A 27,208-nucleotide genomic window follows, 5' to 3' on the forward strand; every position below is an offset into this window, starting at 1 on the left:
AAATACATTCAAACCGTCTTTTTATATTGTTTTGCAGTAGGCCATTGTACGTACAAGGCTCATGTGATACATGGGATAGTCACATTTCTGAATTGTGACAAAATAACTGTAGTCCTATGGAAATTATTAACATATTGGAATGTTAAATCATTCCAACGAAGATTCAGAAGAGGACGAGGAGGAGGGAGATGGAGGAAGAGCGAAATATGTTTCTAATGTGACCATTTTTTTCTCTGGTTTCGTACCAGGTAGGCTACGTGTACTAAGTTATAATTTAGCATTTCCAAATACTCACATTTATATTGCCAAAAATATACCCTATAAAAACATAAATATGAGTGCCATTTTACCTTTATTTACATCGTCTTCGGAATTGTTCAAAGCGCTTTGTACTGTATCAGAGCGACTGTTGAGATTTATCCTTACACTAGATGGCGCTCTAGGTATTTTGGATACAGTTTTACTTTAAGTGGTTTGACAATTTCGTCATCATATTGCGACACCATCTGCAGCTACCGCGGGAATGTAGTTTTTAACAGTGACAACGCCAAATAGGTGTTGTTTACATAGTCAAATATTTTTGAAAGAACAATGTTTTGGAAGTGTCATTTGGTTCGGTCGAGATCTAGGTCACCGGTTATTTCATACGTCTGATATTATGAACATATTTGGGCGTTTTGTTGTGAATTTGCTCTTCCGGGGTGCTAGCCAGTCAGCTAGATAGTTAGCTAAATTACTCAACTAGTGTCACTTCAAGGAAATGTGTTTCTTATGACACAACGGAAACATCATTTCACAGTGGTTCACACCTCCAAGAGTTGGTCCTTTATTGTCGTGTTAATCGAAGACCCGTCTTATACAGGATTCCTCCGGAATTTGGCTTGCTTTCGAAGAGTCGCGATGCTGAACGTCCCATCCCAGTCGTTCCCTGCAGCCAGCTCTCAGCAGCGTGTTGCTCCAGCCGGTCAGTCCGGCAGGAACAAGGTACTGTACCGGTAGTTGACGACATGATTGTTGTGTGAGAGTCATGCCTATATATCATACATAATGTTGATGTTCCATCAATGGATTAGACTATTGTGGTCCTACCATGTGAACGTTCTGTAGTCCAATTTTATATTGAGTTAGAAGACCCTGTATGCAAAGTCAACCTTAAATTGATTGTCATCATACCACACCCTTTGACACCACTTTACTGAACTGTAAGGCTGTGTTATCATGATACCACCTTTTCTGACTGTGAGGGCTGTTTTTCCATGTTGTTTCAGGTAGCATTGAAGCCTGGCCACAGTCTGATGGACTGGATCCGTGTGGCTAAGAGTGGCCGGGACCTGACAGGGCTGAGAGGCAGACTTATAGACGTCACGGAGGAGGAGCTGCAAAAACACAACACACGTGATGACTGCTGGACCTGCATACGAGGTTACACAAGTTAGCCCTATACTGTACACACACACACACAATACTGGTCATGGTGTTTTTCAGGTTTTTGTTTCAGCCCAGTACTAACACTAGATTTAACTAGTCAAGGGCTCAATGCCTTTCCAGGGCTAGAGTTGGAGAAACTGTGGTATTACTTAAATTGTTCAGGGAAATAAATGTGAAAAGTACACACACACACAGTAGCCACATACTATCTGTACACAATTCTTCTCTCCACCTTCCGTAGTCCTAATTGAGTGATTCACCACGATACCCAGTCAAAACAAATGACATGATTTTGGGGATTTTCATTAAATGTAATCCATAGAATAGTCCTTTCAGGGAAGGATTGTATTTGATATTTGTATCTAAAAGCATAATTGAGAAATAGTTCATCAAAGGTGGCATATTTATTACATTTTGCCTTACCCAGGCCTCCTTTAATAGCCAATAATGTTTAACCTGTAGATGCTGCAATACAAAGCAAAAATGTATTTCATATGAAGCTTTACCACTTGCTCTGTAATATGAGTAGTATTTTGATTTCACAAACAAATGTCTTACATTCATTTATGAATATTTAATCACACAACATGAATATAGAAAATATGTTTAAAAATGCAATATATTGTTGAACATTATATACTCTACGGGCTTATCAAAGTTCCAGACTGGGATCTCTGCAAGTTTTAAAGTTATGGCCCCTTTTTTAAATTGGCATAGTTCAGCAATGTAACCAATCACAGCCCTCCTTCTACTTGTATCATTGCACATTCTGCAATTCACTATTTTGAATCAATCTTCACATTCACTCTTTTGTTAATGCTTAAAAATGGGTCATAACTCTTAAAGTAGCAGAGATCCCACTCTGGAACTTTGCTAAGCCTCTAGAGTATATTATGTTCAAACATATTAAAACATTTGCCAATTTCAATATCATGTTTATATTTTTAAATATTCATAAGTTAATGTAAAGAAAAAGTTATTGAAATAAAAATACTACTAATTTTACAGAGAAGGCAGTATACCTTCATATGACATCAATTTTTGCTTTGTAGCACCTACAGAAGTAACATTATGGAGTCTTAAAGGAAGCCTAAGTTAGGACAAAATGTCATAATATGCCAACTTTAATAAATAATTTCTCAATTATGGTTTTAAATACAAATGTCAAATATATGTCAACAATTCTTCCTCCAAATAACTATTACAGTGTGTTTTCTTACGTTACAGTCTTATTCTAGAATGGATTACATAGTTTTTTCCCCCCTCATCAATCTACACACAATGCCCTATAATGACAAAGTGAAAATAGGTTTGTAGAAATGTTTGCAAATGTATAAAAAATAACAAAAAACAGATCTTATTTCCGTAAGTATTCAGACCCTTTCCTATGAGTCTCAAAATTGAGCTCGGGTGCATCCTGTTACCATTGATCATCCTTGAGATGTTTCTACAACTTGATTAGAGTCCACCTGTGGTAAATTCAATTGATTGGACATGATTTGGAAAGGCACACACCTGTCTATATAAGGTCCCACTGTTGACAGTGCATGTCAGAGCAAAAACTAAGCCATGAGGTCGAAAGGAATTGTCTGTGGAGCTCCGAGACAGGATTGTGTCGAGGCACACATCTGAGGAATGGTACCAAAAACAATCTGCAGCATTGAAGTTCCCCAAGAGCACAGTGGCCTCCATCATTCTTAAATAGAAGAAGTATGGAACCACCAAGACTCTTCCTACAGCTGACCGTCCGGCCAAACTAAGCAATCGGAGGAGAAGGGCCTTTGTCAGGGAGATGACAAGAACCTGATGGTCACTCTGAGGAAAACTGGCACCATCCCTATGGTGGTGGCAGCACATTGCTGTGGGGATGTTTTTCAGCAGCAGGGACTGTGAGACTAGTCAGGATCGAGGGAAAGATGAATGGAGCAAAAAGAGATCCTTGATGAAAACCTGCTCCAGAGCGCTCAGGACTTCAGACTGCGGCGAAGGTTGACCTTCCAACAGGACAAAGACCCTAAGCACACAGCCAAGACAATGCAGACGTGGCTTCGGGACAAGTCTCTGAATGTCCTTGAGTGGCCCAGCCAGAGCCTGGACTTGAACCCGATCGAACATCTCTGGAAAGACCTGAAAATAGCTGTGCATCGTTGCTCCACATCCAACCTGACAGACAGAGCTTGAGAAACTCCCCAAATACAGGTGTGCCAAGCTTGTAGTGTAATACCCAAGAAGACTCGAGGCTGTAATCGCTGCCAAAGGTGCTACAACAAAGTACTGAGTAAAGGGTCTGAATACTTATGTAAATGTTATATTTCAGTTTTTTATTTGTAATACATTTGCAAACATTTCAACAAACCTGTTTTTGTAATTATCTGGTATTGTGTGTAGATTGATGAGGGAAAAAAACATTTAATCCATTTTAGAATAAGGCTGTAACGTAACAAAATGTGGAAAAAGTCAAGGGGGTCTGAATACTTTCCGAAGGCACTGTATGGATTACATAGAGTGAAAATCCCCAAAATCATGCATTTTTTTTTGTCTGGGTTTCGTGAGGAATCACTTTCATAAGGAATCTAACACATTTCATCCTCTCGTTTCCACATGTGCGTCATTGAGATTAAAGGCACTCATTGGTAGTCATGGAGTGGGTTGATTTGTCCAAGGACATTGAGTAATAAAGCTTAATTGCATTTGCTGCTATGAAGGAAGATTATGCAGGCTTTAGTGTCTAGGACTCTGTCCACTTCTTCTTATTCAGAGCAGAACAGGGGTGCCCTCCCTCCCTTTGTGTGTCTCTCTTTCTCTCTTCCCTCCCTATACCTCTCTCTCTTACCCAAACTCATACACTCACATATACTTGGCACACAGGAAGAAAATATGGAATTACACAACCGTATGCTGATAACATTATCATCATGTCTCATTATTATTCATGTTTTCAGATTTGTTGATCGCACTCATCAGCACTCCCATAGGGATGTGTGATGAAGGCATTAGCTAACCAATTTAATATCAGTAGGCTATAAGACAGTTATTGGCGATTGTATACACAAATGAAGGTTCCTTGTGGTGTACATACCTTCTCCTCTCATACACAATGTTTCCCTGCGACCCTTTCTAGCTACAGCGTGGCCATGTCTTTGTGTTGGGAGGATAATGCTGTGTTTGTTGGGATAATGTTGTATTTGGTGGGATAATTACTCTTTGTTGAGAGGATAATGTTGTGTTTGTTGGGATAATGTTGTGTTTGTTGGGATAATGTCTGAGTAGGGTATGTGTCTTTGTTGTGAGAAGGCTTTCTATGGAAAGAATTGGAGGCTGGGCATAGCCTTCAACTCCCCCTCAACACCATACGTTACAATGTGTATAGTTCAATCATAGTTTAATCATTCATAACCATTTATTTGAATGTATTGGCTGAATTCACTGTTATATTTGTCGTTGTGTGTGGGCCCACATACATGTAGACTGACTGTACACTGAGTATACAAAACATTAAGAACACCTGCTCTTTCCATGACATAGACTGACCAGGTGACAGCTATGATCCCTTATGGATGTCACTTGTAAAACCACTTCAATCGGTGTAGATAAAGGGGAGACAGGTTAAAGAAGGATTTTTAAGCCTTGAGACAATTGAGACATGGATTGTCTTTGTGCCATTGAGGTTGAATGGAAAAGACAAAAAATGTAAGTGCCTTTGAACGGGCTATGTTAGTCGGTGTGAGGCGCACCGGTTTGTGCCAAGAACTGCAACGCTGCTGGATTTTTCACGCTCAACAGTTTCCGTGTGTATCAAGAATGGTCCACCACCCAAAGGACATCCAGCCAACTTGACACAACTGTGGGAAGCATTGGAGTCAACATGGGCCAGCTTCCCTGTGGAACGCTTTCGACACCTTGTAGAGTCCATGCCCCGACAAATTGAGGCTGTTCTGAGGGCAAAATGTTGCAACTCAATTTAAGGAAGGTGTTCCTAATTTTTGGTATACTCCGTGTATAAGACTGGACATTAGTTTCTGTCAGCAGAGGGCGCTAACTTGTCACACCTCTTACATTATTACATCTTATACTTCAGTTAGGCTTTTGGGTGAAGACTTTTGGGAGCAACCATCCCTCCAATGCTGGTCATTTCTTACACGAATTAGCTATTTTTTTTGCCCTTTGTGAGTATTTAGTGAATAAACACATTTCCTGTGTGTGTCTCAGGCATGGTTTATAATGTGAGCCCCTACATGGATTTCCACCCTGGAGGAGAAGAGGAACTGATGAAGGCAGCTGGGATAGACGGAACAGACCTTTTTGACCAGGTCAGCTCTCATTGGACTCTCCCGAGTTAAAGGACTACCTTGGAAGTTCACATGTTAAAACTCCAAAGTTCAAAACATTAATGCACATAATGTGTGTTATGATGCCGTGCGTGTCTAAGCTCTCTTGCTCACGTTCTCCATGTCTGCCTTTGTCCCTGAATCTGTGGCCATATGAGCAGGTCCACCGGTGGGTGAACTATGAGTCCATGTTAAAGGAGTGTCTGGTAGGGAGGATGGCTGTGAAGGCCAGCACTGCTCTCAAAGGTACAGTAACACACAATCCCTCAGTCTCAGGACTTTAATGCACCGTAGTCTCTCTTTCATGCAGGATGTTTTTTGACCCTTTCTAATTTGTCTCCACAGCTCAGTCTGTGATAAAGGACAGCATCACTCATTTAAATGGTAATGTACAAAATAACAATAAGAATAGTGCAGAAACCCCCCCACGAATGTTCTGTACTGTCTGGTGTTTGTGTGTGGGTGTTCTATATCCTGTGTGGCTGAAATCAGAGTCCTTACTCTGGTCTCTCTCTCTCCTCAGGTCTAGCCCCCCCTCCTCTGCCCACCTCCATGCTCCCTCCTGCTTTCCTCACCCCTCCCTCACCCTCCTCATCACTGCAACCCTCAGCCGCCCCGCCACCAACCCAACCCAAAGACGCCCGGCCCAGGTACACTCACAAAACAACAAGAACAACTGTTATGATATTGAGAATGGTGATAGATAGATGTGAGAAGGTAATGAACATACTGTATCTGTACATGTTTTTTTTTTAGGTATGACTGGTTTCAAACTGATGTCACAGTCAATATTGTGGTTTACACCAAACGGAAGGTAAACATCCCCACTTTGCAATTTTAAAATGCCAAGATTTGAGTGAAATGTGAGCCAGAATGGGCAGTAGTTGTTCTTTAAACCTCCCCCCTCTTTTCTCTCTCTTTCCCTCTTCTCCCTTATTTTCTCTCCTCTCGCAGCTCCCCAGCTCTGGCTGTACCATAGTTGACCTGCAAGATGGTGTTCTACGGGTGGAAGTTCTTCTGGGGAAAATGTCCTACATACTGCGTCAACGTAAGTCGCAGCTTCCTTTGATACAACATTGTGACTGTCCACTATGACAGGGAGCTGTTTTCTGACATGCGTTATCGTAGCCACCTCTTTCAATCTCCTTTCTTTTATCCATCTATTACAGCCATACTCTCTCTCTTTCTCCCTAACCATCCTGTACTAGGGGTGTGAACGTTTAAACCAAATTGGCATCGCTAACTGAAAAACGATGTTTATTATTATAGATTTTTCTTATTTCCTCCCATGAAATGTCAATCACAGTGCAGTTATCACACCTAGCACTAACAGCTCCCGATCATCATCATAAAGGGAACATACCTAACGCAAAAATGCTGTAACGTTAGAAGGTGGAGATATGCATCTTTCAAATGATTTGCCACGGATATAAAGCGCTCTGAACTTCATCGTCGTTAACAGCTGGGAAAATGACAGGGATGTGACAGCAGCAAAGTCCTGTTTGGCAATACTTTGAGAAGTTAAATGAGAAGGTGATGAAACGCAAACTTTGCGAGGTGGAATTGTGGCAGTACAGGTGCAATGCTTAACCGTCTGAAAGGGAGGCACCTTAAAACCTCTTGAGACTAGGGGGCAGTATTTTGATTTTTGGATGAAAACCTTGCCCAAATGAAACTGCCTATTTCTCAGGCCCAGAAGCTAGAATATGCATATACATTGCAGATTAGGATAGAAAACACTCTAAAGTTTCCAAAACTGTCAAAATATTGTCTGTGAGTATAACAGAACTGATATTGCAGGTGAAAACCTGAGGAAAATCCAACCAGGAAGTGCTGTTATTCTGAAATCTCTCTGTTCCATTGCATGACTACCCTCCATTTAAAGGGATATCAACCAGATTCCTTTCCCTGTGGCTTCCACATGGTGTGAACAGTCTTTAGACATAGTTTCAGGCTTTTATTCTGAAAAATGAGCGAGAATGATCACATCGCGTCAGTGGATAGCTGTGTGTCCCCAGAGTTTTGCATGCGCGAGCAGCTTGGAGCAGAAGTTTTCTCTCTCTCTCCTATTAAAAAAGCTAGTAATTTGAATTTGGCACTCTGTAATTCAGAGGATGTTGACGAAAATGATCCCGCTAAAGGGATCGGTGCGCCAATTAACACCCGAACCGTTGCTGGCAGCAGCAGCGCAGGCCCCAAACAACAGTCATTAGACAGGCTCTTCAGTCTTCACACGAAAGAAGTGCGATAAGGGACGGAGTGAGAAAATCACAGCGCTGATTACAGAAATGATTGAAGTTGATATGCAGCCATTTTCAATGGTAGAGGATGTCGGCTTCAATGCACTAATGGCATATCTAGAACCAGACTACAAGATGCCATATCGAACAACCGCGATGGCCCAGATGGAGAAATTGTACAATGATTGCTCTGCAAGTACAAAACGCAAGCTCTCAAAGTCAAACACCTCATACGTGGCATTAACCGTGGCATTAACAATATCACATCAAAGTGTATTGGTCGCGTACACAGATTTGCAGAAGTTATCACAGGCGCAGCGAAATACATTGTTGGACATCTACTGTATGAACACGCTGTCTTACATCATCACTGAAATGAAACACCACGTTGATGAGAAGTGGGACATAAGGTAGGGATGGGCGGTATACCATATTTTACTATGCACGGACCGGTTTGGATTTTTAACGGTATTTCAGTGTTTGGTTTTTTTAAATGTGATGGGAAACTCTGGCGCGTGTACTGTCAGTTTTGATCGTTTTCTACTTGAGCCATTTTTCTCCCTCCTGATACATGCTGCTTCCCACACCAAGCCCTGACCCCTGTCACTCAAGGAGAGAGCAGTTGCTCGACCACGTGAGTCACGAGCACTTTCTTGCTATTTCATATACCTTTGACTATTGGATGTTCTTATAGGCACTTTTGTATTGCCAGTGTAACAGTATAGCTTCCGAACCTCTCCTCGCTCCTACCTGGGCTCGAACCAGGAACACAACGACAACAGCCACCCTCGAAGCAGCGTTACCCATGCAGAGCAAGGGGAACAACTACTCCAAGTCTCAGAGCGAGTGACGTTTGAAACGCTATTAGCGCGCACCCCGCTAACTAGCTAGCCATTTCACATCACATCATTACACCAGCCTAATCGCGGGTGTTGATAGGCTTGAAGTCATAAACAGCAGACCTGCTGGCAAAACGCACGAAAGTGCTGTTTGAATGAATGCTTATGAGCCTGCTGGGGCCTACCATCGCTCAGTCAGACTGCTCTATCAAATCATAGACTTAATTATAACATAATAACACACAGAAATGCGAGCCTTAGGTCAATAATACGTCCGAATCCGGAAACTATCATCTCGAAAACAAGACGTTTATTCTTTCAGTGAAATATGGAACCGTTCCGTATTTTATCTAACGGGTGGCATCCATCAGTCTAGATATTCCTGTTACAATGTACAACCTTCAATGTATGTCATGATTACGTAACATTCTGGCAAATTAGTTCGCAATGAGCCAGGCGGCCCAAACTGTTGCATATACCCTGACTGCGTGCAATGAACGCAAGAGAAGTGACACAATTTCACCTGGTTAATATTGCCTGCTAACCTGGATTTCTTTTAGCTAAATATGCAGGTTTAAACATATATACTTCTGTGTATTGATTTTAAGAAAGGCATTGGTCTTTATGGTTAGGTACACGTTGGAGCAACGACAGTCCTTTTTCGCGAATGCGCACTGCATCGATTATATGCAACGCAGGACACGCTAGATAAACTAGTAATATCATCAACCATGTATAGTTAGTTATAACTAGTGATTATGATTGATCAAGTTTAATGCTAGCTAGTAACTTACCTTGGCTTCTTACTGCATTCGTGTAACAGGCGGGCTCCTCGTGAGGCAGGTGGTTAGAGCGTTGGACTAGTTAACTGTAAGGTTGGAAGATTGAATCCCTGAGCTGACAAGGTAAAAATCTGTTGTTCTGCCCCTGAACAAGGCAGTTAACCCACCGTTCCTAGGCCGTCATTGAAAATAAGAAAGTGTTCTTAACTGACTTGCCCAGTTAAATAAAGATTAAAAAAGGTGTAAATTTTTTTTTTTTTAAATCGGCGTCCAAAATGATCGATTTTCGGATTGTTATGAAAAGTTGAAATCGGCCCTAATTAATCGGCCATTCCGATTAATCAGTCGACCTCTAATTCCAACTATAATCATTCTATTCCAGGAGTTCACCAATTTAACTAGGTCTATATTGTTTTGCCCATATAATGCATTCTTGCATGGCACAGGGTGGAAATTATAACAAAAGTGCAGGAAATGCAGAAATGTATGAAAATGCTTAACATTATTTTAGTTTGAAGTTGGATTGAACAGTATAAAACATTCAGAATGGAGAAAGACCCATTGAATCACTTATCATTTGTGTTGCCACCCCAGGTTCATTAACTATTCATAAAGCATATTTAGAATTTGTATTATTCAAAAACATTAAAATAACTGCGTACCGTCAAACGTGATATGATATTTTGGCCCAGCCCTGAAATGAAGTCCCATGTACTGACTACTGAGAACATGGAGGCACACAGCAGAGAACCTAAAAATGGCATAAACTACTACCGCTGCTGAGTGGGTGCAGCAGTAAGTACATGAGGGAACACAAGTATATTTAAATTATAAACAATGGACAATCGAGCTAGGGGGTACAATATCACATTACAATTACACAAGGACCTTAAGGGACATACATACGCTTACAATTCTAACAGCTTTTTTGTTAGTTGAGTATTTAACTCTCTTAAAATACAGTTCGATTTCTTTTTGTCGGGTAAGAAAAATGTGTTTTTTTGTTTGTAAATTTACATTTGTGTATATGAAATTTGGCCAAAAGAATAATGAAATGAATTAGATAAAAATGTTTCAGTTTAATTCTATCGTAGGTAAAGAATCCAAACAGTACATCTCTCCACAATAGTGTAAAATCTTCATAAATGTGTTCAATTATAAACCTACTGATGTCTTTCCACAGTTTTCTTACATGAATGCAATGCCAAATAAGTTGCAACACTGTTTCTGGGTGGTCATTACAAAAGGAGCAATTTGAGTTGATGTTTTCCTTAAACTTCTTCATATAGTGGTTGGCAGGATAATATTTATGAATAATTTTAATAAGGCATGACATAAAGTATAGATCCAACATCCTGCTGAAACAAGGTTCGTATCGCTCTGTTGTTGAATGGACCAAAAGAGAAACAAATCTTTCCTACTGATGAGTCAACAGGGTCAACAGAAGGTAGGCCCTGAGGGTCAGGTCTTGACAGGTTCCTGAATAACATAGCAACACCTGAGGGAATGGCTTCTAAAACAATTGCAAAATCTTTAGGTGTTACAGGGACCTTGTAAAGTGATAAGAATTCCTTATAACTGAGTAAAAGACCCTCTGCATTTACAAGTTGGCTCACCAATAGGATATTATTTCAGAACCAATATTCTAAAAACAGAGAGGTATTTTTATCCAATATATCCTAATTATTCCATATATAATACCTGTGTGGAGAAAAATGGTGCTTATAAATGAAGGACCATGACAAGAAAACCTGCTGATGAAAAGCAGAGAGTTTCACTTGAATTTTGTCAATATTATAATTGCAAAACAAAATGAAAGTAAGGCTACCAAAAGTAGAGAAGACATGATGAGGAATAAAATTTGAGATAGAAGTGGGTCTTCTTAGGAATTGTTTTATCCAATTGATCTTAATTATTATTTAAAGTAGTAAAGTCCAGAAAATTCAGTCCACCATTCTCATAAGTGTTCATTACAACAATTTTCCTAATGTAATGGGTACGGTTTCTCCACAGAAAGTTGAAAAGCATCTGGTCTATCTCCTTGCTTATTTTACTGTCAAGATATAAAGATGGGGCGCCATATGTTAGTCTAGTGATACCTTCAGCCTTGGTTATTAGGACTCTACCTTTTAAAGATAAGTACCTCTGTAGCCATTGACTTAGCTTCTTCTGGGTATTTTTAATAAGAGGGTTATAATTTAGTAAGCCTCTAGACTTTTGATCCTTTGTAATGGTTATGCCTAAATATGTAAGTTATTCTTTTACTGGAATACCATTATATGAAGGTGTCACACAATCTTTGACAGCCATGAGTTCACATTTATTAATGTTAAGATATACACCAGACGCTTTGGAAAAGGATTGTATCACATTGATCGATATGGGAATTTTGTTAGCGTCTTTCAGACAGTGAAGGATCATCAGCCAGCTGGCTTATAATAATTTCTTTACCAGTTATGGAAATACCTTGTACAGGACTATTATTTAAAGAATTTGCAAGAAGTTGGATGATTAATAAAAACAGGTATGGAGAGAGGACAACTTTGCCTAATTCCTTTCTTTAATTCAAATCTAGGTGAGGTGCCATATTTCAATTTGATAGTGCTGTTACCATTTGCATAGAGAGTCTTAATAGCCTTACAGAAAAAATCCCCAAAGCCAAGTCTCTCAAGGGAGTGGAAGAGAAACTGATGCTCTACAGTGTCAAATGCTTTATAAAAATCAAAAAATAATATGAAGCTATCCTCGGTTATTAGGTCTGAGTAGTCAAGTATGTCTAATACTAGTCTGACATTGTTAGAAATATGTCTGTTCCTCATGAAGCCAGACTGTGTTTCATCAATGATTGCATCCAGGACGTCTTTAATTATTTTTGCAAGTAGTAAGGCTAATATCTTATAGTCATTATTAAGAAGACAAATTGGACGCCAGTTATCGATGAGCAGCTCTTATTTTTTAGACTTAAGGTATCAGTGTTATTAACCCCTGACTCATTGTAGGAGGGAGAACATTGTTTTTAATACTCTCTAAAAAGACTTCAAATAGGAATGGAGCTACTTGTTCAGAAAATAATTTGTAAAACTCTGATGTAATTCCATCAACACCTGGTGATTTATTGTTCTTTAGATGTTTGATAGACTCTATCTCTTCAACTTTGATGGGTTCATCACACGGTTTAGATTCTATATCACTGATAGAGTGAACATTATTCAGTGAGTTAAAACACATATCTGTGGATTCCTGACAGTACTTAGAGCTATACAATTTACTGTAAAAATTGCTACAGTTTTTAGCAATTAATTTTTGGTCATCTGTAATAACACCATCAATGTTTAACTTATGGATAGTGTTATTTTTAGTGACATTTCTCAAGTCTAAAGAAATAGGATGAATTCTGTTCTCTCTCCTCAATCAATTTTTTCCTAGATCAAATAAAGGCTCATTCTGCTTTTAATTCATATATTATCCAGTTTATTTTGTAACTCAATTAGTTCCATCTTCTCCTCCCCCAAGAGGTCAGCTGGGGACCTCTGAGAAAGGGAAGTTATCTTAATGATCACCTTGTCCTCCTCAGCTCTTCTGGTCTTAGCAATATTACTACCATATTTTCTAAGGTATTTGGAGACCTCAATTTAAAGAGCTCCCAGTTCTTGCAATAAGATTTTTCTTCACAAGCCCTTTCCCAAAAGTGTGAGAGCAAATCTTTAACCTCAAATGTAACTATATCATTATTTAATAATGAGCTATTTAGCTTCCAGTAGGATGCTCTACCAAGGTTAGTACAGGGGTAAATATTTTGATATCAATGTAAATGGCCCTATGGTCTGTGAGGGGAGTAGTACAAATATTTGTAGTAACACACTCACTATCAATACATTTGGATATAAGCCAGAAATATATTCTGGATTGTCTGGAACCTGTTTTGTTACTCCAAGTGAATGATCTGTCGGCTGGAAACCTCTCTCTCCGTATATCAGTAAGATCAAACTTTTCCATAAAAAGTATTAAACCCACATTCTGATTGGTTGGCCTACCTGGGGGCCATCTATCAGTTGAATTATCTATAGTAATGTTAAAGTCCCCTCCTATCAATAATAACGAATTGGGACATTTAGATAACCAATGAAGTATATGTTTCTCTATAGATTCAAGCAACTCATCATTCTCATGTTTGGTGTTGTACCAGTAGAAGTTTACAGTAATGAGCGTAATGTCATTGTAACTTATCATTCTCATGTTTGGTGTTGTACCAGTAGAAGTTTACAGGAATGAGCGTAATGTCATTGTAACTTATCATTCTCATGTTTGGTGTTGTACCAGTAGAAGTTTACAGTAATGTGCGTAATGTCATTGTAACTCATCATTCTCATGTTTGGTGTTGTACCAGTAGAAGTTTACAGTAATGAGCGTAATGTCATTGTAAATGATCACAAGACAAATAAAGTGACCAAAGGGGTCACATTCCGAGTGTAGAATATTACCACCAAAGGTATTTTTCATTGTAGTGACCCCAGCAGAGCGTTCAGATCCATGGGAAAGCCAAATATCGTTGCCCCACTGTGACCTCCAGAAGTTGGCATCAGCCGAAATTGAGTGAGAGTCTTGAAAAAAGCAAAAATCTGTTCGAAATTGTTTAGCAAATAAAAAAATAAGGCCTTGCGCTTCACATTGTTTGGTAACCCCCTAGCATTAAGAGAAACTATAGACAAAGACAAAACAACAAAGATTATATAAAAGTATAAACTGTAGTAGGATGAGTCAAAGACGTAGGAGCAGTGAATGTAAACGATAAGGAACCAAGCACCATTTAAGTAATTTTAAAGTGAAAATAGCTTATTCCATAAACATTGAGCTAGACGTTATCCGGCTTTGAAATTCAACTCAACTGAAAATTATGTTCAAGACCAAACCAAGGGTTCTTGTAGTAAGAGAGACTAAAATCCTCTTTAGTGTAATCAGGAACTATTCTGAGAAATAAATACAAATTAATAATTTAAATCAAAGGTTACCTACTATTTTAAGTGCATATGAAAACTGAACATAAAAAATTTTAATAAAAAATATTTTACATAATCATGTTCCTAAGACCTTTTTCACTTGGAAATAAGTATTAATAACTAAATAGAACAATAACTGTGTAAAGTCAGAGCAGACCTGTGTGCCCTTTAAAACAGTATCTTAGTTACTGTATACATACAAAATAAATACAACTTTCAATCTTCTTCGTAAGTTACTAAACAAAATAGGACTTCCGGTCATACAAGAACAAACTAATACATTGAAGTACCTGAGTATTCCTTGAAAAAATAGTCACCTGATGCTTGTTAGGTAAACAGCATAAGGAAAATGAGAATACCATGGCTGAAACCATCAACCTGTTCCTTGTGGTGATATTTTAGGGAGGAATATGGATTTCTGAACCGTTGATGAAGCCTCGTCCTCCGACGAAGTAAGCAGCCTTTCCCTCATTTCGTGCTTTCTTGATCGTTGGCCACAACCTGTTCTTTCTTTCTATGTCCTCTGGGCTGAGATGCTCGGCGAAACGCAGACCATGGCTCTGAAGGAAGGCGTTCTTCCTACCAGCTTTTCAGACAGCATCCCTGTAGAATCTGGCAGTGAAGAAGATGATAATACCTCTTGGTCTTGAATCATTTTGCTGTTGCTTTTTGCCGAGGCGATGCACAACGTCGATGGTATCACCAACTTTGTTCTTCTCTGCCGGCAAAACTTCTTGGCAGATGCGGATAGCCTCTCCTCGCACATCTTCATTCTCCACCTCTGGCAAGCTGTAGAGTCTCAGGTTCCATCTTCATTCTCCACCTCTGGCAAGCCATAGAGTCTCAGGTTCCATCTTCATTCTCCACCTCTGGCAAGCCATAGAGTCTCAGGTTCCATCTTCATTCTCCACCTCTGGCAAGCCATAGAGTCTCAGGTTCCATCTTCATTCTCCACCTCTGGCAAGCCGTAGAGTCTCAGGTTCCATCTTCATTCTCCACCTCTGGCAACCCGTAGTCTCAGGTTCCATCTTCATTCTCCACATCTGGCAAGCCATAGAGTCTCAGGTTCCATCTTCATTCTCCACATCTGGCAAGCCATAGAGTCTCAGGTTCCATCTTCATTCTCCACCTCTGGCAAGCCATAGAGTCTCAGGTTCCATCTTCATTCTCCACCTCTGGCAAGCCATAGAGTCTCAGGTTCCATCTTCATTCTCCACCTCTGGCAAGCCATAGAGTCTCAGGTTCCATCTTCATTCTCCACCTCTGGCAACCCGTAGTCTCAGGTTCCATCTTCATTCTCCACATCTGGCAAGCCATAGAGTCTCAGGTTCCATCTTCATTCTCCACATCTGGCAAGCCGTAGAGTCTCAGGTTCCATCTTCATTCTCCACCTCTGGCAAGCCATAGAGTCTCAGGTTCCATCTTCATTCTCCACCTCTGGCAAGCCATAGAGTCTCAGGTTCCATCTTCATTCTCCACCTCTGGCAAGCCGTAGAGTCTCAGGTTCCATCTTCATTCTCCACCTCTGGCAAGCTGTAGAGTCTCAGGTTCCATCTTCATTCTCCACCTCTGGCAAGCCATAGAGTCTCAGGTTCCATCTTCATTCTCCACCTCTGGCAAGCCATAGAGTCTCAGGTTCCATCTTCATTCTCCACCTCTGGCAAGCCGTAGAGTCTCAGGTTCCATCTTCATTCTCCACCTCTGGCAAGCCATAGAGTCTCAGGTTCCATCTTCATTCTCCACCTATGGCAAGCCATAGAGTCTCAGGTTCCATCTTCATTCTCCACCTCTGGCAAGCCGTAGCCTCAGGTTCCATCTTGTGTATTGTTCCAGATCAGTGAGACGTCTATGGTAGACATTGTTATTCTTTTCCACCTTTTTTCAACTTTTGCCACTCTCGTTTTCACATCCTTGATTTCACCACATTCAAACTCCAGTCTTTTTCAAGCCTTGGTGTTCGCGCCTACCATTTTCTCAATGGCGTCAGATCTGGAGTTGATGAGTAATGAGAGGGTAGCCACGATGTCAGAGTTCATGTTGGGTGTTTTTGGAGGGTGGAGGTTTGCACGGAGTAACTGGTAAAGAGGGGAATTCGTCATCTTCAACAGCATTCGAAAGCATGATATTATCCATAGGCCAAGCGTAGTTATGGCAGTTGTCTATAAGCACGTTTCTCTCTTGTTGATTAGCAATAGAACGGCTAACTTCTTACTTTCTTTTTTTTGTCACGACTTTGCATGGACATGCCAAAATAAATTATCCAATTATTATTCCAGTAACAGGAAAGTTCTTAAATCTTAGTAATAACTGTAAACTAGTTTTTTTTCACAATCTTTCTGAAGTTTGGTACGGAGCTCGGTAAAAAGGCGTCTGTTCAAGCCGCCATCTTCGTCAGATCTCCAGCAAGATGGTGACTTGCTGAAAATACACTTCCTGATCTTCAAATACGCCACTGAGCATTCTCATAGGAAACAATGGGGTGAAGTCATCGATGGTTTCGTTGATATTTTTTGGTTTATGGGTTGCCATGACTGCGTTAGTTTGAACTGCATTGCCCCCTAGCGGCCATACGCAGCACCATATCTACGTTGTGAATAGTTTTATGATTTTATTTTCTCTTATCGTTTAAACAATATATGTATTTTTTTTTTACAGTTTTTGTTGTGACATTTGTCACAATGCTATCTATCCTGTACCCTAGTTAGGGCTGGCACAATTACCTTTACCCTTTAACGGATGAAGACCCCCTTAAATATATGTACCATTTTTATGACATTTTTTTGTTGTGGTGTTGACGAACAGCTGAAAGAAGATCGGACATTTGTGCGGTTGAGTCCATGTCTGGTGTAACATGGTCTATTAACAACATGATGAAACTTTGTTGCTCTTTGCTGAAACAAGCAAGGTGTTGTAGCAAACGAGTCTTCGGTTGCCTAGGCAATGACCCCCCCAGCAATATACAGCATGTGCAGTCAGGAGCGGAGATGAGAAGGAGAAAATGTGTGTCAAAAAATGTTTTTTCTTATTATTGTTTGCTATTCGAACGGTTGTTACTGTGACCATGGTAATTTTGACTGGCCAATTATCATCATCCAGAATTCCATGACCATTACAGACCTAGTCCATTATCGGCTGTAATTATTTTATTGAGTGCTTTCAGAGTTTATTTCTCCATCTGTGTTCCAGCCTGCCAGAGGACTTGACACAATTAGTTTCCAGTGTTTATCACTGGCTTATTAATGTTGGAGGGAAATATTGACTGTGTCAACCAGAGGAAATAAACACTGTGCCCAGTTCCACTAAACCCTCTATCGGTCTATCTCTATCCCCCTCTGTCTATCTGTCTCTCTCTTACTCTCTCTCTTTCCTTCTCTATCTCTGTAAATGGGTGATGAATTTGATTTCTATACATTTCTGGTAAACAATTCACTAGGAGTCTCTCTTTTTCAGGTCTAGCCCAAGAAGTAGATGGAAGCGTTGCTGGTAAGGAGAACATTTATGGTCTGATGTATTTTCATAAGCTAAAGCTGACTAACTGTTAACGTTTACCAACCCCCTCCCTCGATCCCTCCCTCCCCATCTTTCTCCTTCTCTCCTCTTCCCCTCTCACTCACTCACTCACTCACTCACTCACTCACTCACTCACTATGCTGGTACAGTCCACACAGCGTGTGCTGTGGGGAAGATTCAGGTCAGCATGCGTAAAGCGGCCAAAGGAAAGTGGGAGGAGCTTGGTGAACCACTGGAATTCCATGATTCTCTTTTCAGGAAGAAAGATCGAGGTATGAATAGGGTCTCTTTTCCAATATGTCTTTCCTTGATTCCTCACAGCCTCACTCCTCACCTTCTTCTCAAAACGCTTTGGAGGAGTATGTAAGAGGGGAGGGACCTTGGACTTTCACCTCCAATGCGTTTTGAGGAGGCAAGGAGAGAGGAAGTCAGGAAAGAGCCAGAATGCCATTTCAGACACATCCAAAGAGATGTTTATCCATTTGTCTTATCTTCTGAATTGATTTTATTACATTCCCCTATTAACCAAAATCACATGTTAGTTATTCACTCTCTCTCTCTCTGTAGCCATCTTCTACAGAGAGTGTATGTTAGTTTCTAAGACAGCAGTCACACACGACACCTGGGTGTTCCGGTTACAACTCCCTCTAGGGACGCTCATGCACGTGCCGGTTGGGAAACACATCTACCTCAAGTCCCTCATCCAAGGTAAGGCCTAGCCTTTAGATCCATGCTAATGCTAACGCTACATCTAGGCAAGCGCTAATCCCAAAGCAGCCCATGCGGTCCATTGCTCGGGCTTATGCTATGCTACATTTAATTTTTTTATTTAACCTCTATTTATACAGGTTTTTCTCATTGAGATAAAATCTATTTTTTCAAGAGAGATCTGGTCCAACAGCAGCAGGGGGAACAACGTTTCAGACAAAACAACATTGAACTAAACGATAGACACATATACAGTACAACTATTACGTAAAGAAACACAAAGGTCGCAACTAAAAACCAGCAGTTCTAAAGACAATTACACGCTTCTATGATATTTACATCGACCAAGTGTTTAAACTCCACCAACGTGACTGGATCATCAAATGGTTAAAATTTCAGGAGAGAATTCCAGGACCACAGAGCTGAGTAACTAAAACTATTTCTACCATGACCTGTTCTAATTCTTGGTACTGTTAAAAGCAAATGAGAATGGGACCGTAACTGATCTGATTTTTAAAAAAGAACAGAGATAAAATGGCATTTTACCCAATATGACCTTATAAATCAGTGTATACCAGTGTTTAAGCCTACGCAATGTCAATGACGACCAGCCAACCGCGCTGTAGAGATCACAATGATGTGTTAAATGTTTTTGATTATTAATGAACCTGAGGGCCGAATGCTATACTGAATCAGTTGCTCTCAGGGTAATGGTTGAGGCCTGTGTGTATATATAACATCACTAAAATCTAAAACCGGCAGTAATGTACATCGTACCAGCTCCTTCCTGGCCTCCAGAGAAAAACAAGCTTTATGAAATGTGTAGACAGTTGACTAACACTATATCTGGGCTACCGCTAATCCCATAGCATCCCATGAAATTCATTGCTAATGTTAATGCTATATGTGTAGACAGTGAGGTGGTGAAGCCCTACACGCCAGTCGAGGAAACACTGGTACCAGCTACACTGGACTCCACAGAGGGGACTGCAGCCACTGACATCTTCCTCATGATCAAAGTCTACCCAGATGGAGTGTTGACTCCACACCTAAACAACCTCAACATCGGTAAGTCTGAGGCCCCCAGTAAACCTCACTGTTACAGCTAAGTGGGTTGTTCAGATGTATTCGGTGTATGTGATAAATAACAACTGGTGTAGACTTTACATTGACATTCCGAACCATTTCCAAAGATGCAGAGTTGAATTATTATGTATATATATATATATATATATATATATATATATATATATATATATATATATATATATATATAGATATTGTTTTTAAATAGTAACGATCAAAAGAGGAATCAAATAAAATACGCAAGAATGGAGCTGTATACAGGGAGTACCACATCAATGTGGAGCTGTATACAGGGAGTACCACATAAATGTGGAGCTGTTTACAGGGAGTACCACATCAATGTGGAGCTGTATACAGGGAGTACCACATCAATGTGGAGCTGTATACAGGGAGTACCACATCAATGTGGAGCTGTTTACAGGGAGTACCACATAAATGTGGAGCTGTTTACAGGGAGTACCACATAAATGTGGAGCTGTATACAGGGAGTACCACATCAATGTGGAGCTGTATACAGGGAGTACCACATCAATGTTTGGAGCTATATACAGGGAGTACCACATCAATGTGGAGCTGTATACAGGGAGTACCACATAAATGTGGAGCTGTTTACAGGGAGTACCACATAAATGTGGAGCTGTATACAGGGAGTACCACATAAATGTGGAGCTGTATACAGGGAGTACCACATAAATGTGGAGCTGTATACAGGGAGTACCACATAAATGTGGAGCTGTTTACAGGGAGTACCACATCAATGTGGAGCTATATACAGGGAGTACCACATCAATGTGGAGCTGTATACAGGGAGTACCACATCAATGTGGAGCTGTTTACAGGGAGTACCACATCAATGTGGAGCTGTATACAGGGAGTACCACATAAATGTGGAGCTGTATACAGGGAGTACCACATAAATGTGGAGCTGTTTACAGGGAGTACCACATCAATGTGGAGCTATATACAGGGAGTACCACATCAATGTGGAGCTGTATACAGGGAGTACCACATCAATGTGGAGCTATATACAGGGAGTACCACATCAATGTGGATATATATACAGGTAGTACCAGATCAATGTGGAGCTATATACAGGGAGTACCACATCAATGTGGAGCTATATACAGGGAGTACCACATCAATGTGGAGCTATATACAGGGAATACCACATCAATGTGGAGATATATACAGGGAGTACCACATCAATGTGGAGATATATACAGGGAGTACCACATCAATGTTTGGAGATATATACAGGGAGTACCACATCAATGTTTAGAGCTATATACAGGGAGTACCACATCAATGTGGAGATATATACAGGGAGTACCACATCAATGTTTACCACATCAATGTGGAGATATATACAGGGAGTACCACATCAATGTGGAGATATATACAGGGAGTACCACATCAATGTTTGGAGATATATACAAGGAGTACCACATCAATGTGGAGATATATACAGGGAGTACCACATCAATGTTTGGAGCTATATACAGGGAGTACCACATCAATGTGGAGATATATACAGGGAGTACCACATCAATGGGGCGGCAGGGTAGCCTAGTGGTTAGAGCGTTGGACTAGTAACCGGAAGGTTGCAAGCTCAAACCCCCGAGCTGACAAGGTACAAATGAGGTAGTTATATACATGAAGGCAGAGTGTAAAGTGACTCGGCATTCGGATAGATAATAATAAGAGTAAAGTAAAGAAATCTACGGTTGTTAGTGAGTAGGTTGTGTTTGTTTTTGTGTGTGTACATGTACGTGTGTGTTCATATGTAAGTGGAATATTCATATGTAGAGGTCAAGTGTATTTGTTTTATAACGTGCTTCTACTTCAACCTTGCCATGTGCAGACGTAGGCGGTACACAAAATCAGTTGACGTAACTTTTCTTTTTTCATTGCTTGCTTGTGAGATGTACAGCAGCATACGTCAGTCTGTAGGTGGTGTAGCCACCCTGTGGAATATTAATATCTCAGATAAGTGAGCAAGGTAGGCAACAACATGAAGGAAAAAAATAGCACGTCTCAAACCAGAGGGAAGGTTATTTTTCTTCCAACCAGGATTGATTAGATTACCTTTTGTTTACCATAAACTGATTTCCATGTTTTCCTGCTGCGTACACAAGTAGACTAGGTGACAGAAGTTCTTGACTCCTCTGTGTCGATTTAAAATCAAAAAACCCTTTAACAACATTTATTCTTTAAAATGCAGTACACAAGCATTGATTGTGATTATGATCGGGTACTGCATTTACATGACCTTTAGTAATAACATGATTACGACTTTAACATTCACAGGGAGGACTATACTCTTACCATTGTGATTAGGGATATACTTATGATTAATAGTAGCACTTTGCAATTCTAGTCTCATTATGTATTTTGAGTATTAAATGTCAGATGTTACAAGTAGTTAGGGCTAGCACAATTATCGATTATATTCGTGTAACCAACAATTGTGGACAATTATCAACTTTTATATTCAAGTAGATAATAGCATTTTTACATGAAGTGGGTACATTTGGTAGTCGTTTTACGAGCATAATGGCACGGTCGGGAGGAGAAGCTTAATTTCCAAAAGATCCAAGCAGTCCAAACCATTCGTTTTTGAGATAGGGGTGTCACCAATGCTGTTGTATTTAGTAGGTAAGTCGTAGCTCATTTTCAAAGATACGGTACAAGTTCAAAACATTTTTCAACAAAAAAGACAATTATGACAATAACTGTGGTCATTTGCATGACAATTAATCGTTACCTAAAATTCTATAATCGTCACAGCCCTAGTTAGACCCTATATTTTCTCCTCATCTCGCTCTCATCCTGTATCATTTTGTCACCTCCCTTTCCCTTTTCTCTCTCCTCTCTCTCTCTCTCTCTCGCTCTTTCTCTCCCCTCTCTCGCCCCTCTCTCTCTCCTCTCTTATTCATACATCAGCAGTAGCAGGCACTATTCAGATAAATCAATTACAGGGGGAGATTGCTCAGCCCCCAAACAGGATTGATGGTGTAATTAGTTTCTATTTAAAAACTCATAAACAGGTTGTTTTATCCCATCTATCATCTCGACCCCTTCTCAGTGTCCAGCCTTCTACATAGTCAGGGTGCCAGAATATAACCCTTCTTTCCTTTCCACCTCCAATGAATCAGATTCCCTGGCCTTTGTCTTGTCCTCTTAACAGTGGAATCACCTTCTTCTTCCTGGAAAAGTAATTGTCCTACCAGTCGATCTGCACAGAAGTGGACAGGAAATATAGAGGCTTCTTTCTTTATCTTTCTGTGTAAACTATGCTCACTGACAGGGCTTCAGGCTATGTAATTGTCCTCATCTGGCCCCCATTACCTGAATATATGCTAGCGTTGAGTGATGTGTGTGGTTGCCTGGCGATGCTGGCCCAGCTGCAACATTGGGACAGATGGAGGATGTTTATTTCCCAGTCAGTCTGTTAAAGAAGAAAAACATTCTCCATTACAACGAAGACTAGCTGTACAGTACAAAGAGAAACGTCATGAAAGAGGAAATGGATAGCTGATGGTAGGAAATGTTCTGTTTTCATTATTCAAGCTATCCTGATTTGTAGTCCTTTTTTTAAATGTATTATCTGTTTTTGCTTATTTTTGTGTTTGTGTGGTTTATCAGCTTAATGGGTTTCCTTCTCTCCTCTTCCCTGGTTGCCTAGGTGACCACCTGTCTGTCAGCAGCCCAGATGGTCCGTTCAGTCTCCGCCTCCTGCGCGAGGTCACTCACCTCTACCTGTTAGCAGCCGGCACGGGGTTCACGCCGATGGCTCGGGTGATCCGATTGGCTCTCCAGGACCTGGGCTCACTCAGGTGAAATACACTGTCATGGATCCAGGCTGTACTCTGACTGCTGTGCTATTGCAAGGCTGTCATTGTTCTCTTTCGGAGGATGTGAATACGTTGTAAAGGACAAAGCTGTCATTGTTCTCTTTCTGAGGATGTGTAACATTGTAAAGGACAAGGATGTTCTGACGGCGTTAGATCTTTGTGTCTTCTAGGAAAACCAAGCTGATGTTCTTCAACAGACAGGAAAGAGACATCCTGTGGCACTCTAAACTTGACGGCCTCGCAGCTGAAGATGAGAGGTGTGTGTGTGTGTGTTTTACTGTGTGTTCATATTGAGGCTGGTCATTATGAGGCTGGTTGCGTTAATGTCAGCAAGACGGACATGGTGAATCTGTGGTGAATCTGATCATGTGTGTGTGTGTGTGTGTGTGTGTGTATGTGTGTTCTTGCTCGCTTCAGATGTCTATTATTGCATGTCTTCATGGTGTGTGAACACTCCCCATCATTACCATATTGACTAGATTCTCATGTGAACCATTACCTGTGAAGCAGCATTAACACATACATGTTACTGGACCTGTCGTCTTGCTGCTAGGCAGACAGAGAATGTTCACTCTCTTGATCTCTATGCTCACTCAGTGTATAGTGTAGGCAGAAGATATAGTATAGTGTATAGGCAGAAGATGCATTTGTTTGTTACATTCTATGGTTCCAGGTGGAGTATATTCTGTCAGAGCTGTGTGATGGGTTCTGTTCTGCTCTAATCTATGGTTCCAGGTTCCAGGTGGAGTATATTCTGTCAGAGCCGTGTGATGGGTGGGCAGGCAGGAAGGGGCGGGTTGAGGCCTCCATGCTGACTGACTTCCTGGTTAGGCCTGAGGGGTCAAAGGTCTTTGTGTGTGTGTGTGGCCCCTCAGCCTTCACTGAGCTGACTGTGGGGTGAGTGACACTCCACACCCCTCTACACACTCCAGTTAGGCATTTAGCCGGGCGGCAGGTAGCCTAGTGGTTAGACTGTTGGACTAGTAACCGAAAGATTGCAAGATTGAGTCCCCGAGCTGACAAGGTAAAAATCTGTCATTCTGCCCCTGAACAAGGCAGTTAACCCACTGTTCCTAGGCCATCATTGAAAATAAGAATTTGTTCTTAACTGACTTGCCCAGTTAAATAAAAAAATAGAAAAACATTTCTAAATATAGAAGTCATGCTGTATGTTTTTATGTTAATTTAGTAGATTCAAGCTATTTCAGGCTATGTAGTGCAAGGAAGTTAACTTGTATAACATTGGATAACTTTTCCCACATTTAGGCTTTGTCTGACTCCCCCTCTCACCTTCTCATTGTTTCTCAACTTCCTCCTCTATCAATCTCCCTCCTCTCTTTCTCAGGTTGGTGAGACAGCATTGTTTCAGTGAAGAGGAGATTCATGTTTTCCAGGGCTGAGTGTCAGTCTCAGAAATTACAGCCTGAGGTGCCAACGGGACATTGAGAGAACAACGTGTGTGTGTGTGAGAGAGAGAGAAGTGTGTGTGTTTGAGAGAAAGGAGACACAATTTATGAGAGAGTGTGGGAGAGAAGAGATGTTATTGGGCTGCCGGCCAATGTGTTTTTTGGAACAATGTCTTTCTATGCACTGTAGACTGAACTGATGGACCTGACTTCTGTGGTTAGCAGCTCTGTCTCTCTCTATTTCTGTGTGTCTCTGTCTTACTCTCTCTGGTGCTTTGAAACACGGATGGACAGTCATTCTCTCTGGACGCCAAGGACGTGACCGCTGGTGAATCACACACAAAGGGTGAATGGCCAATTACCCAGCAGCACTGAACCCTCAGGTCAACATCATCAGCTCACTGTCTGTCTCTCTCTGTACCAGAACTCTTTGAACTGTCCTGTCCTTGGGCACTCCTCTGCTCTGACGAGAGAGAGAGCGAGAAAGAGAGGGGGGGGGGGTCTGGGGTTGTTTATGAGAGGTCACTACCATGTCTTACATACTGTATCTCAATCTATTGCACAGTCCCACACATCTGCTACATTGTGATGTTATTTTTGCTGTCGCCCCCCCCCCCCCCCCCCCCCAAAAAAAAAAAGCAGGACTTTGTGAGCGTTCAATTTTTAGTTCTGATCATTACATCTTCCTTTTGTTGAAGAAGTAATGAGAATTTCCTTCCTGCTGTTGGCATATGAGACATCCTCCTACAGAGAGTTATTATTATTCTGATAGTTGTTTTGGCTGTGCTGCTGCTATATCTGGTATGTTCTGCAGCCTGTGGTTCTGTTTGAGAGAGACTGATAGTTAAGCAGACCAGTCTTCAGTATCAGTACATTTACAGTCTCTCTTTCTCCCTCTCTATATCTCTCTCTTTATCTCTCTTTCTCCCCCCCCTCTCTCTCACAGGTTGATGTTGTAGTACTCACAGTAGGTGATGAATACCAATGGGAATACATTACACAATACATAACACACCTACATAAATGTATTCAATATAATAAAAATATCATTTTATTCATGTATTTAATTCATTAATACCTCAAGCCCACAGTGATCTGATTAAGTGCTTGATGTTTGATGCAGTTAAATGATTCTAAACTGCATCCGGGAACCCTGACCGTGCGTTTTTGACTCTTTCTCACTCTTGTGAAATACATGAGGTTGTTAAGGCCCCAACTATCGTGATTTCTCCTCGTGGAACATCAAACTGCCAGACCGAACTATGTCAATCCTGCAGAGTTCTATGCTAAGAGTGCTCCCTCTGATGTAGCTCCTCTATTAACCTAATAAGAGGGGCTCTCATCTGGCCGTTTCCAGCTGCAGTCAGTCCGTCTGCCTCTTTTAGATGTATCCTTTCAGACGTCCTTACTGAGTCAATCTGGGTAAAAATGGAACAAAATGTCCCATGAAATTGAAGTTCTATTTTCATGAAATGTCGTTTTGGAGGAAGAATCTTTTATATTGGACATTGGTATCTAGAGAAGATTTTCATGAATGTATGCGATCTTGGACTTTTCACCGTTTTTTTCTCTAATTTGTACTCTCTAGATCGTATGGAAGGTGCCGTTTAAAAACCTTACCCTGCGTGGCGTTTACTTTTTAATAACATCGAAGTACATAATGTCATGGTCATTTTCTTCCTTTTTCACACAAAATGAATTTCAGCATTTCTTACCACTGAACATAACCATTTCAAAGATCACACCTGTCAACGTACCACTCAAGGCCATGCTACGTGCAATACTATAAGTCAAGCTTCTATGGATCAAAAGTACTTGATGAAAATACCAGTTTGTTTTTGACCGGTGAAACAATGACTGAAATGTGTTGAGTTCCGGTTTTTAAAGAAATTGAGCTTCACTTGGTTTTTGTAGCTCATCTAATCTTGATCTAACCACATCTTATTTTAATGCATATCCAGCTTTGTACATCATTCACATTATAACTAACATGTCAGTCGTATGAGCTGCCCTGAAGCAAATTAAAAGAT

General features: G+C 40.7%; 1 protein-coding gene across 2 annotated transcripts; it reads left to right on the forward strand.

Moving 5' to 3' along the window:
- The first annotated feature begins 481 nt into the window (after positions 1–481).
- LOC110511998 (cytochrome b5 reductase 4) lies at positions 482–27,208 on the forward strand. 2 transcript variants are annotated; one of them, XM_036970563.1, is made up of 16 exons: positions 482–984; positions 1,269–1,422; positions 5,638–5,738; positions 5,918–6,002; positions 6,102–6,140; positions 6,280–6,406; positions 6,513–6,570; positions 6,711–6,804; positions 18,065–18,097; positions 18,274–18,396; positions 18,692–18,832; positions 19,745–19,900; positions 23,604–23,754; positions 23,943–24,029; positions 24,439–24,669; positions 25,118–27,208. In XM_036970563.1, the coding sequence occupies exons 1-16, from the start codon at positions 772–774 to the stop codon at positions 25,170–25,172; spliced, it is 1,848 nt and encodes a 615-aa protein (XP_036826458.1). In that variant the 5' UTR covers positions 482–771; the 3' UTR covers positions 25,173–27,208. The 2 variants fall into 2 exon arrangements, with proteins under 2 accessions (XP_036826458.1, XP_021448310.2); XM_021592635.2 differs by having other exon boundaries at positions 24,508–24,669.

Source organism: Oncorhynchus mykiss, chromosome 3 (assembly GCF_013265735.2).
Source record: "Oncorhynchus mykiss isolate Arlee chromosome 3, USDA_OmykA_1.1, whole genome shotgun sequence".
Classification (NCBI taxonomy): domain Eukaryota; kingdom Metazoa; phylum Chordata; class Actinopteri; order Salmoniformes; family Salmonidae; genus Oncorhynchus; species Oncorhynchus mykiss.